The 12,298-nt window shown below is 41.8% G+C and overlaps 2 protein-coding genes across 3 annotated transcripts; one reads left to right on the plus strand and one right to left on the minus strand.

Annotated features, from left to right (window-relative positions):
• The first annotated feature begins 1,921 nt into the window (after positions 1-1,921).
• LOC121547810 (cytochrome b-245 heavy chain) lies at positions 1,922-9,502 on the plus strand. Of its 2 annotated transcripts, XM_045209914.1 has the most exons (14): positions 1,922-2,051; positions 2,148-2,240; positions 2,988-3,098; positions 3,203-3,287; positions 3,407-3,555; positions 4,899-5,080; positions 5,309-5,441; positions 5,531-5,623; positions 5,886-6,139; positions 6,540-6,702; positions 7,166-7,312; positions 7,676-7,800; positions 8,132-8,281; positions 8,586-9,502. In XM_045209914.1, exons 1-13 carry the CDS (start codon positions 2,007-2,009, stop codon positions 8,247-8,249), a joined length of 1,698 nt encoding a protein of 565 aa, XP_045065849.1. In that variant the 5' UTR covers positions 1,922-2,006; the 3' UTR covers positions 8,250-8,281; positions 8,586-9,502. The 2 variants fall into 2 exon arrangements, with proteins under 2 accessions (XP_045065849.1, XP_041715169.2); XM_041859235.2 differs by having other exon boundaries at positions 8,132-9,502.
• A 510-nt stretch (positions 9,503-10,012) lies between these two features.
• On the minus strand, positions 10,013-12,159 carry LOC121547811 (dynein light chain Tctex-type 3-like). The gene is made up of 5 exons (XM_045209915.1): positions 12,015-12,159; positions 11,637-11,678; positions 11,203-11,326; positions 10,950-11,027; positions 10,013-10,476 (listed from the first exon to the last, which is right to left on the minus strand). Exons 1-5 carry the CDS (start codon positions 12,036-12,038, stop codon positions 10,400-10,402), a joined length of 345 nt encoding a protein of 114 aa, XP_045065850.1. The 5' UTR covers positions 12,039-12,159; the 3' UTR covers positions 10,013-10,399.
• Positions 12,160-12,298: the final 139 nt, after the last annotated feature.

The raw sequence follows: 12,298 nt of genomic DNA on the forward strand, positions 1-12,298 counted from the left end.
GCAGTGGACGATTCTACAGGGGTTTTGCTGAGATAAGTACGCAGACATTGAATGATCTAATTTGGCATCAGTTATTCACACTTTGAAATTGTGAATTGTATTAGGTCTACTTTGAACATTCCTTTTAACATATTGTCCAAAGGAATCAAGAACATGTACTTGTAAGAGCAAGATAAGTCCATTGAAGAACTGGTGTACTATAGGGACCTCTTGTGGTCACAAGCGGCTCTCACAGGGTTGTTGTCTACTTGAGCTAGATCAACTTCTCACAATATGTGGCCTACTTCTTTGGAATATTTAATATTTCATGACATTTCCACTTAGCCTGACTGAAAAACAATGCAATCAAACTAGTTTAGCATAATGACTAGACATCATTTCACATTGTATTGAAATATCTGATATATGTTTAGTTTGTCATTCATATTTTACATATTTACACACATTATATACACATTTAAACCTTTTGTAAAACAATTTAGGGGAAAAACGACATACAACTTGATCAGAGATTTCACTTCTCCTGTGGAAATCCTTCACTTCTGCTGCATAAAAGTCACTGTGTCGCCACGGAGAGATGACTTCCTCTTGGAAGAGAAAGCAGTCCATTGATGCTCATATAAAGAAATGAAAAGACTGTCATGGCGCAGTATTTTGGGATGGCAAAAGATATTGCTACATGTACTTCCCTAATGAAATAGCACGCAGTATGGGTGCATCTCAATAGTCTAAAGTGGCTTCCTTTCCTCCTTTCCTCCTTTCCTTCATCCTCACTGGGCACACGCTGGTTGAATCAACGCTGTTTCCACAGAATTTCAATGAACCAACGTAGAAAAGACGTTGAATTGACGTCTGTGCCCAGTGGGTCTGCACATATGTCGTTGGATAGAGTTGGATAGAACAAATACCTGATATACACTACCAGTCAAACGTTTGGACACACCTACTCATTCAAGGGGTTTTCTTTATTTTTACTATTTTTTACATTGTAGAATAATAGTGAAGACATCAAAACTATGAAATAAATCACAGACAGTGTCAACAGCAAAGCACACCCACCCCATAACACCTCCTCCTTCTTTACGGTGGGAACTTCACATGTGGAGATCATCCGTTCACCCAGACCGCGTCTCACAAAGACACAGCTGTTGGAACCAAAAATCTCAAATTTGGAGTCCAGACCAAAGTCCAGACGCTTAACCAGCATGGCTACCACAGAATTCTGCAGCGCTACCCCATCCCATCTGGTTTGGGCTTAGTGGGACTATCATTTGTTTTTCAACAGGACAATGACCCAACACACCTTCAGGCTGTGTAAGGGCAATTTTACCAAGAAGGAGAGTGATGGAGAGTGATGGAGTGCTGCATCAGATGACCTCCACAATCCCCCGACCTCAACCCAATTGAGATGATTTGGAATGAGTCGGACGGCAGAGTGAAGGAAAAGCAGCCAACAAGTGCTAAGCATATGTGGGAACTCCTTCAAGAATGTTGGAAAAGCATTCCAGGTGAAGCTGGTTGAGAGAATGCCAAGAGTGTGCAAAGCTGTCATCAAGGCAAAGGGTGGCTATTTGAAGAATCTCAAATATAAAATATATTTTGATTTGTTTAACACTTTTTTGGTTACTACATGATTCCATATGTGTTATTTCATAGTTTTGATGTCTTCACTATTATTCTACAATGTAGAAAATAGTAAAAATAAAGAAAAACCCTTGAATGAGTAGGTGTGCCCAAACTTTTGACTGGTACTATAGGTAATCACCATATTGCTTCACATTTGCTTTATATTCAGATCAGTGCAGATGAGGAAGTAGAGAAGAAAAGAGGAAGCAGCGTTAGACTATTGAGATGCACCCTCACTCACAGGGGTTGTGGTGGAAACCACATGTCCTGGTCTCTAGTGCACTAGTCTATATAACTCAGCACATCACTGTCCCCTTCCATTTTCACTCTTTCTCGCTTTCTCTCTCTCACACACACACTCTCTCAATCATCCTTTCACCATGGGCAACTTTGCTGCCAACGAGGGACTTTCGGTCTTTGTCATTGTAAGTCTGTCAAGTTCAATTCTACAATTACGCTACATTTCTGTTTTGGGGTGTAATGTCCTACTGTTCTAACCAGGGGAATTGGGTCTGTTTTAGCTGGTCTGGCTGGGAATCAACGCTTACCTGTTTGTCCAGTTCTACATGAACTTCCTTACTGAGAGATGGTTCTATACACGGGTCCTCCTTGGGGTAAGTTTGAGAACCGAAGTCATTCGATTTTTTTCAAGATAGTTTCTATTTAAGAAATTATTTAAGAAATGGAGGTCAGTTTAAGATTGCATACTGTGTTCTTACTGTATTATTAATCTTGGCAACCCAGAACCAGATCTTGAGTGAGTGGTCTGTCAACAGGCCTGCTGTACTACGTACACTGTATTCAGCATGTGGACCGTAATTATTATAATAATTGTTTACATTCTACATGTTTATTATATAGTACTAGGTCAATCATATTGAATATGTGTAGTGTATATTATACCTAACCTCTATTGTGTGACAGAGATTGAAACAAAAAAATAATCACACTTTGATGCGCTATCTTTACTCTGTGGTTACAGCTGGGTGCACGGCTGATTACATGTTCCTCACAGGCAGCCCAGGTGGCTAGACTAACAGTAGTAATGACCAGAAGTGAAACTGGGTCTGCGCTCTACGTCCCTCTCACTCCTCTCAGTCCCTGAGGGCCCCTTTCAATTGAAACCAGTAACCAGAAGTAAAAAAAACATAGATTCAAACTGTACAAATTGTTACGTTTGACTAATGATTCCCACTTCTTCTCTCTCTCCTTCTCTCTATCTAACCCTACTCTCTCTCTCCCCCCTCTATCTAACCCTACTCTCTCTCTCCCCCTCTCTATCTAACCCTACTCTCTCTTCCCCTCTCTATCTAACCCTACTCTCCCCCTCTCTATCTAACCCTACTCTCTCTCTCCTCCAGCATGCCCTCTCCTGGGCCAGGGCTCCTGCAGCCTGCCTCAACTTTAACTGTATGCTTATTCTGCTGCCAGTCTGCCGGAACCTTCTGTCCTTCCTCCGCGGCTCCATCCAGGTAACACACACACACCCCAACCCTATTTTATCCAAATGTGTATGGATAATCATCTATAAATAATTGCTGGGTCACATTTTTAAAAACATTTCTTACACATTCAGTGTTGCAGTCGCACAGCTGCTCGACAACTGGACAGAAACATCACCTTTCACAAGCTGGTAGCTTACATGATAGCATTTCACACAGGTACCCTACTCACTTAATTAGTTTGGTTTACATTTGCCTTCGATTATCTTCATTCGTTGTCATCAAACAGATGTCTCTGTACAGATAGTAATCTCTGCTTTGCCTGCGTCCTTCCCTAGCGGTCCACATCGTCGCCCACCTGTTTAACTTTGAGTGGTTCATGGGAGCCCAGCTGGACAGAAACAGCAGCTCTTTGCCCTTTGTGTTGTCACAGATTGGCATCGGAGACAACGCCTCCTACCTAAACCCCATCAGGACCGACCAGACCGTCAGTATTCTATTAGCTACACATTTTCATTGTTCATTGTGTTTATAACTGCCTAGGACACATTGTTCATTGTGTTTATAACTGTCTAGGACACATTGTTCATTGTGTTTATAGCTGTCTAGGACACATTGTTCATTGTGTTTATAACTGTCTAGGACACATTGTTCATTGTGTTTATAACTGTCTAGGACACATTGTTCATTGTGTTTATAACTGTCTAGGACACATTGTTCATTGTGTGTATAACTGTCTAGGACACATTAATATGTCTTATTTAGCTGTTAGAAAAGGCTTTATGAATCCATTAAGCGTTACAGAGTATTCCTGTTTATTATATAGCTATGTCAAGAGGTCAGTTCTGACCAAGGACAGAATGTTGACACATCATAGCAGATTATGACAGAGAGGAATCCCCCAGCATAGAAATAGAATGACTGAATAGAATGCTGCTGTATTTCTATGTCACCCAGCATATAAATAGAATGACTGAATAGAATGCTACTGTATTTCTATGTCACCCAGCATAGAAATAGAATGACTGAATAGAATGCTACTGTATTTCTATATCCCCCAGCATAGAAATAGAATGACTGAATCGAATGCTACTGTATTTCTATGTCCCCCAGCATAGAAATAAAATGACTGAATAGAATGCTACTGTACTTCTATGTCCCCCAGCATAGAAATATAATGACTGAATAGAATGCTGCTGTATTTCTATATCCCCCAGCATAGAAATAGAATGACTGAATCGAATGCTACTGTATTTCTATGTCCCCCAGCATAGAAATAAAATGACTGAATAGAACGCTACTGTATTTCTATATCCCCCAGCATAGAAATAGAATGACTGAATCGAATGCTACTGTATTTCTATGTCCCCCAGCATAGAAATAAAATGACTGAATAGAATGCTATGTCCCCCAGCATAGAAATAGAATGACTGAATAGAATGCTACTGTACTTCTATGTCCCCCAGCATAGAAATAAAATGACTGAATAGAATGATACTGTATTTCTATGTCCCCCAGCCCATAACACACTATGACTCCTTCATTACTCATTGGCTGCCTCCTCTGAACAGAGAGATATGTGTCTAAAAACAGATCATAAAATGGTTAGCTAATTTCCCACTCCTTGTAATATTAAAGCAAGTTCATTATGCTGAATCTGAGGGAAGCATTTCTGAACAATACCGACTCCCCTAAATAGGTTGAGCAGATAGTTCCAAACACAGCCTCCACACTCCCTCTGAGGCAACAACATGACTGCATTACTTCAGTGTTGTTTTATCATCATGGTGTATGTTGACATCTGAAATCCCCCTTCTCTGATTGGGTCAGAACCCAACCATAGTGATGTTCACCACCATCGCGGGGTTAACGGGCGTGGTCATCACCCTGGCCCTCATCCTTATCATTACATCATCCATGGAGGTCATCCGCAGGTCATACTTCGAGGTCTTCTGGTACACCCACCACCTCTTCATCATCTTCTTCATCGGACTCGTCTTCCACGGCTTCGGGTGAGTCAGTGAAAACTCTCACAATGGTGTGTGCACATTCATTGTTTCTCCATAACACCCATTTTGAGTCAGTTGAACATTTCCTACAGAGACATAACATATGATTAGCCTCATAATACGATATTAAAAAGGCTCATACATGCTTATGACAAGTAAGAAAAGCATTATACCTGCAGGTTAAGCCCTACCGTTTTTATGTCTAAATCTCTCTAAAACGGTTTGCCTCAGGCGAATTGTCAGAGGGCAGACCGCTACAAGTCTCCAGGAGCACAAGCCATCGCAGTGTGCAGATCGGTTTGAGTCATGGGGAGAGAACGGGACCTTCTGCTCTAAGCCCGAGTTTGCTGGGAACCCTCCTATGGTGAGCTATGACAGTTCGGTTTTTTACATGACTTAAGTGTGCTGATTCTTTTTTGTAAGGAACATTTTCTCTATCGGTTTCCTCTTCAGACATGGAAGTGGGTGGTGGGGCCTATGATCCTGTATGTGTGTGAGAGACTGGTCCGATTCTACCGCTCCCAACAGAAGGTCGTAATCACCAAGGTCAGTCTTGTGTTCACCAGCTTGTACACTCCCAACAGGCAATTTCTGTTCATTTCTTAAATTTTTCTAACGGGCCATTTATTTTCTATTCAAAGCCAGTGTGATTGAGACAGTCCGTGATTGAGACAGTCGTCGTTGTTAGAAGGCAGCCCTGGCTAAGAACCAGCATCATGCACTATGCAGTTCACGTCTACTCATCCAACAGTTAGCTGTCTCTTTTAGCCTCCATCTTGTTTGTCTCCCATCTGTCTCTTCTCTCCAGGTGGTGATGCACCCGTCCAAGACCCTGGAGCTACAGATGAAGAGGAAGGGTTTCAAGATGGAGGTCGGCCAGTACGTCTTCATGCAGTGTCCCTGTGTCTCCCAGCTGGAGTGGCACCCCTTCACACTCACCTCCGCCCCCGAGGAGGACCACTTCAGCGTCCACATCCGTATCGTGGGTGACTGGACCCAGGGCCTGTACGAGGCCTGTGGCGGGGACAAGAACGAGACACAGGAGGCATGGAAACTGCCCAAGTACGTGGTTGAATGCAGAGAGCGAACATTTTCTACGAACCCGTCCCCTTAACTAACCTGCGGTTAAATATCCATTATGTTGAATATTAGGTTTTTAAACAGCCATTTCTGCACTTAATGTCCCTACTTGACATCATAGTGTACAGTTGGTGGGCTGTCATTTAGAATATGAGGATGGGGTAGTAGTGTTTCCTTTTTACTGTGAAATAACAGTGAGGGGAAGTGGCATAAGAGAGGAAATATGTGGTACATTTCAATAGAGAGGTCTAATGGCAACATTGTGTAATTGTTCAACCAGAAAGTATCCAGTAGATTAGATTCTTTAATGTTTTTACCATAGAAATGCAATTAGAAGACTATTAAACTGTTTATATGACTGTAACTCTCTCCCTGTATGCAGAATGGCGATAGATGGCCCATTTGGTACGGCCAGTGAGGACGTGTTCGGCTACGAGGTGGTCATGCTGGTGGGTGCTGGCATCGGGGTCACCCCGTTCGCCTCCATCCTCAAGTCAGTGTGGTACAAACACATGCAGGAGAACCAGAACGTCTTCACCAAGAAGGTGAGAGATGGGCTCTGTCTGTCTGTTTTTTCTCTTTCTAAATTGCAGTGTTAGGGTACTTCCCCATTTAATTCCACCAATGTTTCAGCTGAAATGTTCTTCATTGCATCGTGATTTACTTTTCTATTTCATTTCATCAAGTGAGAGAAATCTCACTGCCATGAGTGCAATGTTAATTTATTTTCAACGTTTGCATCGTTCCTTTAGTCAGCTCTAAACTCATTGTTATATGTCCAATATGTGATTCAAAATTCAAAAGGCACTCGCACATATGAGCTATCTTCGTTGCAGGTGCATAGTAACAGTTTAATAAGATGAGAAAAAAGAAGAAGCCCACACACAGCTCTTGCTAGTATTGCTGCTCTTTATTAAGCTTCACGTTGCGGCCTCAAGGCCTTCTTCAGAGCTTTGTTTTGTCCAATATGTGAAACGGACAATCTTTCTTCCATCTCCTCCGTGCCAGATCTACTTCTATTGGCTGTGTCCTGAGACCCAGGCCTTTGAGTGGTTTGCTGACCTGCTGCAGTCTCTGGAGGGCCAGATGACAGAGAAAGGCATGGTGGACTTCCTCAGCTACAACATATACCTGACCCGCTGGAAAGAGACCGAGGTCAGCACACCACACTTTTCAGCAGGGGCGCAACTTTGGTTTTAGAAGTGGGGGGGGACATCATTTTTTTTATCCCTTCGGATAAACACTCCAAACAGCCTACCCGACCGCTCGGAGATGTCCGCATGGTCCTAAAGCACACCTTTGCCTCGTTTTGTATCACATTCCAATGATAAAACTGGGGGGACAAAAATGCAATTTCAGAATGTGGTCACCTATCCCCCCCCACCCTTTATGTCATATGTACAAAATAAGAATGAAAACTAAAAAAAGCTGCGTTCTCTCTTTAAAAGAATAACTATTGCCTGTAGATGAGAGCGGGACAATGCATAACCACAATATATATTTATGTTTTTACAAAAGGCTGCTCACTTCAGAGTCCACCATGAGGCGGAGAATGACCCTATCACAGGGCTGAAGCAGAAGACTCTGTATGGGAAACCTAACTGGGACAATGAGTTCACTACGATTGGGACAAAGCATCCAGAGTGAGTGCCTTTCAGCCTCTTCTATTCCAAATTACAGCCAACAGAATTTGCATATTCCAGAGAGAGACATATTTGAGTTATATAATAATATAATATGCCATTTAGCAGACGCTTTTATCCAAAGCGACTTACAGTCATGCGTGCATAAATTTTTTGTGTATGGGTGGTCCCGGGGATCGAACCCACTACCTTGGCGTTACAAGCGCCGTGCTCTACCAGCTGAGCTACAGAGGACCACAGTTAGATGTACTCAAATTGTAAAACGTGTTACATGTATAGTTCACAACATGTGGACTATTCGTAATGAATGTGTGTGTGTGTGTGTGTCCAGGAAAAAAGTAGGAGTGTTCCTTTGCGGTCCCACCCAGCTGGCTGACGTCTTGGGGAAGCAGTGCCTGTCTCACTCTGAGGCTGGTGTCAAGTTCATCTTCAACAAGGAAAACTTCTGAGACCCCAACACCCCTCCAAGAGCACCAACAAGGCAATAGCAATATTCCTACTTTGTTATCAAAGTTAACTTTCAATATCACTCAGACCCAGAGTATCCTCTGGATTGTAAGCCATTTCACATTCCTAAACTGTTGTGTTGTTCTCCCCAACATAAACAATCAATGGTTTTTAATATGGATTCTCTGGGTGAATTGAACAAAAATTATACTGAAGTGCCCTTATCTCACACAACAGTTGATCAAATCATAGCACCAAAAATGGAAGTGAACTTCACTGTTCTAATGATCCTGACCTACAACACGCCTCAGTGACATTTCACAATGTGTTTCTTGCAGAAATCTGTGAAGAAATTACCAAACCTACCCGCATTTACCAGAGGCCAGAACGTTACTCTTGTTCTGCAATACAACATGCAAACATGGAAACTCTAGTTTCAAAACTCTCTAGTTTCACTTCTTCCTGTTTCTGGTGTTGTATTTGCAAGTTTGTATAAGCAAAATAGTGTGCATAAAGCTTACTTCATTTAAAAACATATATTTTCTTTTCACTGCATCAGGGATAGCCTACCAGACGTTTTGGCTTTGCAGCCTTCTTCACTGTGTAGGTAAAGCTAAAGTTAGTATAAAATGAAAATAAGCAACAACAAAAAGCTGTTTGGGATGTGATATTCAAGTTATCCCAGCTGCAGCTTCTCCTGCTGGACTCAATAGCAGCTGAGTTTTGGTAGGCTGGCCAAGTGAGTGACACATTTCATTGAACGGTGAGCCCACTGAGACATGTCAGTCCTATGTGTGTGTGTACGTGTGTTAGTTCAGCTTCTCTTTTTACTGAGGTCAGAGAGTCAAAGAAACCCAAAGCGCTGGTGAGGAAAAGTCTTGTAACTAGACTGCATAAAGTACTGTAATAATGCTTGGCTAGAGTTGTTAAATACCTATGGACCTGCATGGTGTTGTATTCGTGCTGCTTGATATAACAATAGAACAGTCACACACAGACAGCATAAAATGGTTTAATTTGAACGTTTTGATGACATTCAGTTATGGGTCCTAGAGTCTATCGATGGCACCTTGCACACCAGGCACATTATTATTTCTATGGAAACTTATGTTTTTTCAATGATTGCAACTTGAAATTGTGTCTGTATATAATATCCTGTGATCTGTTTACATAGCATTTCCTAAAGCAAGTTAATCTGATCTCTAACTGTGATGTCAAATAATGTCCATAATAAACATGGATTTTCCTCACCCTATATCAAGGAAGTGGGACAATCGTACAAATATAAGCACACACCAAAATAATTAGAAGTAAACCCAACATTATAGTTGGACCATTGGTAAAGTAAGGTAGCAGCTTTGAAGCCAAGCTTTCATAATACGAAGATTTCAACTGATGCATTTAAAGTCAATGAATAAAGTCTCTTCAGGGTAGACAGCATTTCAGCCCATCCAGAGCATTTCAATAGATGTGGTAAAGAGGTCAATGGAATGCAAACCGTGGGGATAGAAGGACGCCGGATTTGTGCACATTCAACAAATCTGATCGAACAAAGTGGATATTCATCAAATCCGTCATATAATTGATGTATTGTAACAGGCCCACAATGTGGTTACTAAAGTCCGATTTGGATATATTTGGCTGTTTTCCCTGCAAAACATTTAGAAGTAGTCCCTTTTCAGGTTTAGAAGAAGTGACTGCTAAATGATAACTACCATTCGTATAAGCTGGTAGCATAGCTAGCATACAGAAGTTGGTGGTGGTGGTCAAAGTCATTTATTACATTGTTATTGATTATTGCATTGTTGGGTTTTGAGTTTGCAAGAAAGGTATTTCACTGTACTTGTGCATGTGACATTAAAAACTTGAAACTTGATGACATGAACATGCATTGTGAAATACACATACACAATAACCTTATTTTGTTGAAGGGCAATTAGGAGATTCAGGATCTTTCCCACACGCGTTTACATGACATTTCCATTGTTTTGGTCGAGTTCCATTGACCCCTTTACCGCATCTATAGCCGTCTCTCTGCTTGTCCCATTCAGCATAGAATGTACAGTGAGCTACTGATTACTGAATACCTCCCCCTGCCAGATGGGTGAAGCATTGCACCCTCTCTCTCAGAAGTATCAGGGTTGGTCCTGGTCTAGGGGGTTAAGGCCACAGCAAACACACTGACCACACAGTACATAGTGCGGTTCTCCCATTTCACTGTGCAGCTCCCTGAAAGGAAGGAACAGACAGTGCATGGATCAGTTTGATAAGCAGTAGCAGTGTTTCCTAGGCAGCTGGGGAGGGCTGCTTTAGTGAAGAGACGTGGTTCCACCCCAATGATGACACTCACCTGTTTCGTTCAATGAAAGAAGATTTGAAATAGACAAGATGGCGGTGTACACATTGTCGATTACTTAAATGAGCAAAAAAAATATTTTTATAACGGAGCATTTTCTAAATTAAACGCACCACCTGCCAATGGACACAGACATTTTAGAATATACATGTTTGGCCGAATCAAGAACGAAGATAGTATCGCCAAGTTAAGGTTGGTCATACATTTTCTGTGCTACACCAAACAGTACCTAACCTGTAACTCCCAGTAATGGATACCAAAAATCTATGGTTAAATCCCATTACCTGGTGTAACAACCTGTAGCTAGGAAAGGCTTTGAACTGAGCAGTGGTCGATGTTATCTTACCATCAGTAACCGTGTCCCAGTAGCAGGAATTAGCTGTGTGGAGACCAGCACCACACTTCTGCATGACAGCACAGTTAACTGTAGAGAGAGGTACAGGCAGGGGTCAAATCATAATCATTAACACAATGTCAATAAGCAATTGTGTTTTGTCACATATGGTTTCACCACTGGCACCATACAATAGGTTTGTATGCTGGATCTACAATAAAATGAACAAGTCTGTGTGTTCAATAGGAGATGACGGCAGCCGTACCAATGTACTTGTATGACTTAGTCTGTTTGACCAGCAGGGTGAGGGCTTGCTCCACAATCTTGGCTGTCCACTGGTTCACAGTGTCCTGTCTGTAGCTCTCTTCTCCAATGATACTCTGAATGCACTGCAAGATGGACACACACACAGTTCTGAGAAGGCTGGCCCCTGAAGGCATGTGGGAGCATGGGACCTGATGTGAACAGTGCTGTATTCAGTCACGTCTATACTGGGGATGTGACTGAGTGTCTTTAGTAATCGGGAAAAACAGACCGCGAGGCTGGATATAGTTTCACATGATACCTCACTGTCAATTTACACGAAGTATTAGCTAGCTAAAACTATGTATTTTAAAAGCCATCTTAACATCCATATTCCCATTTGGTTATTCAAACGTATTTCAACGTCTTGACGCTTACTCAATAGATAGTAATTACCTCTTTCACGGAGTTACTGGCCTCTTCTGAGCTGAAAGAGCCCTAGAAACAATGTAACAGTGATGAGTCAGATAGACTTGCATTAGCATCTCTTCAACTCACCACACCTTTCACTGCAGTTAGAATGGTCAAAATTCTAGGACTGAAACTGAGATGCACAGTAATATCAAGGTAGTTAGGTAAATGCTGTAACTCAGAGATTATGGCTAGGTTGTTTAAACAATAGCTTGGAAGTTGTCTTTTCCACTGTATGGCTATTTGGCTAGCTAGGGAGCTAGCTATCTAGCTGGATCGCGTTGTTGTGCCAGCTAGCTATCTACATTTTCGATTTAATACTCAAGAGTATCGCAACGAAATAGTTGGTAGCATATTCAGTACCTCTTCACCAGAAAATTCCTCCATTCTCGCCTTCTTAAAAGTGATAGAAATAGCTGCTTTTCCAGTGAAAATCTACTTGATAAATATTTGAGGTTTCCTGTTTGCTGTCACAGGTGGTTAACGAGTGGAGCGAAGCAGGTCACAGCCCCAAGAAATTAACTGAGGTTATGTGAACACTGCCACCTAGCGAGCGAGCGAGCCTAAAAATAACACTGGATAAAAGAGAATGGCACTTTCCAGATATCTCTCGTTGCATTATAAAGTGGAAAATGATCAAAGCTTTT

This window comes from Coregonus clupeaformis, chromosome 31 (genome assembly GCF_020615455.1).
Source record: "Coregonus clupeaformis isolate EN_2021a chromosome 31, ASM2061545v1, whole genome shotgun sequence".
Classification (NCBI taxonomy): domain Eukaryota; kingdom Metazoa; phylum Chordata; class Actinopteri; order Salmoniformes; family Salmonidae; genus Coregonus; species Coregonus clupeaformis.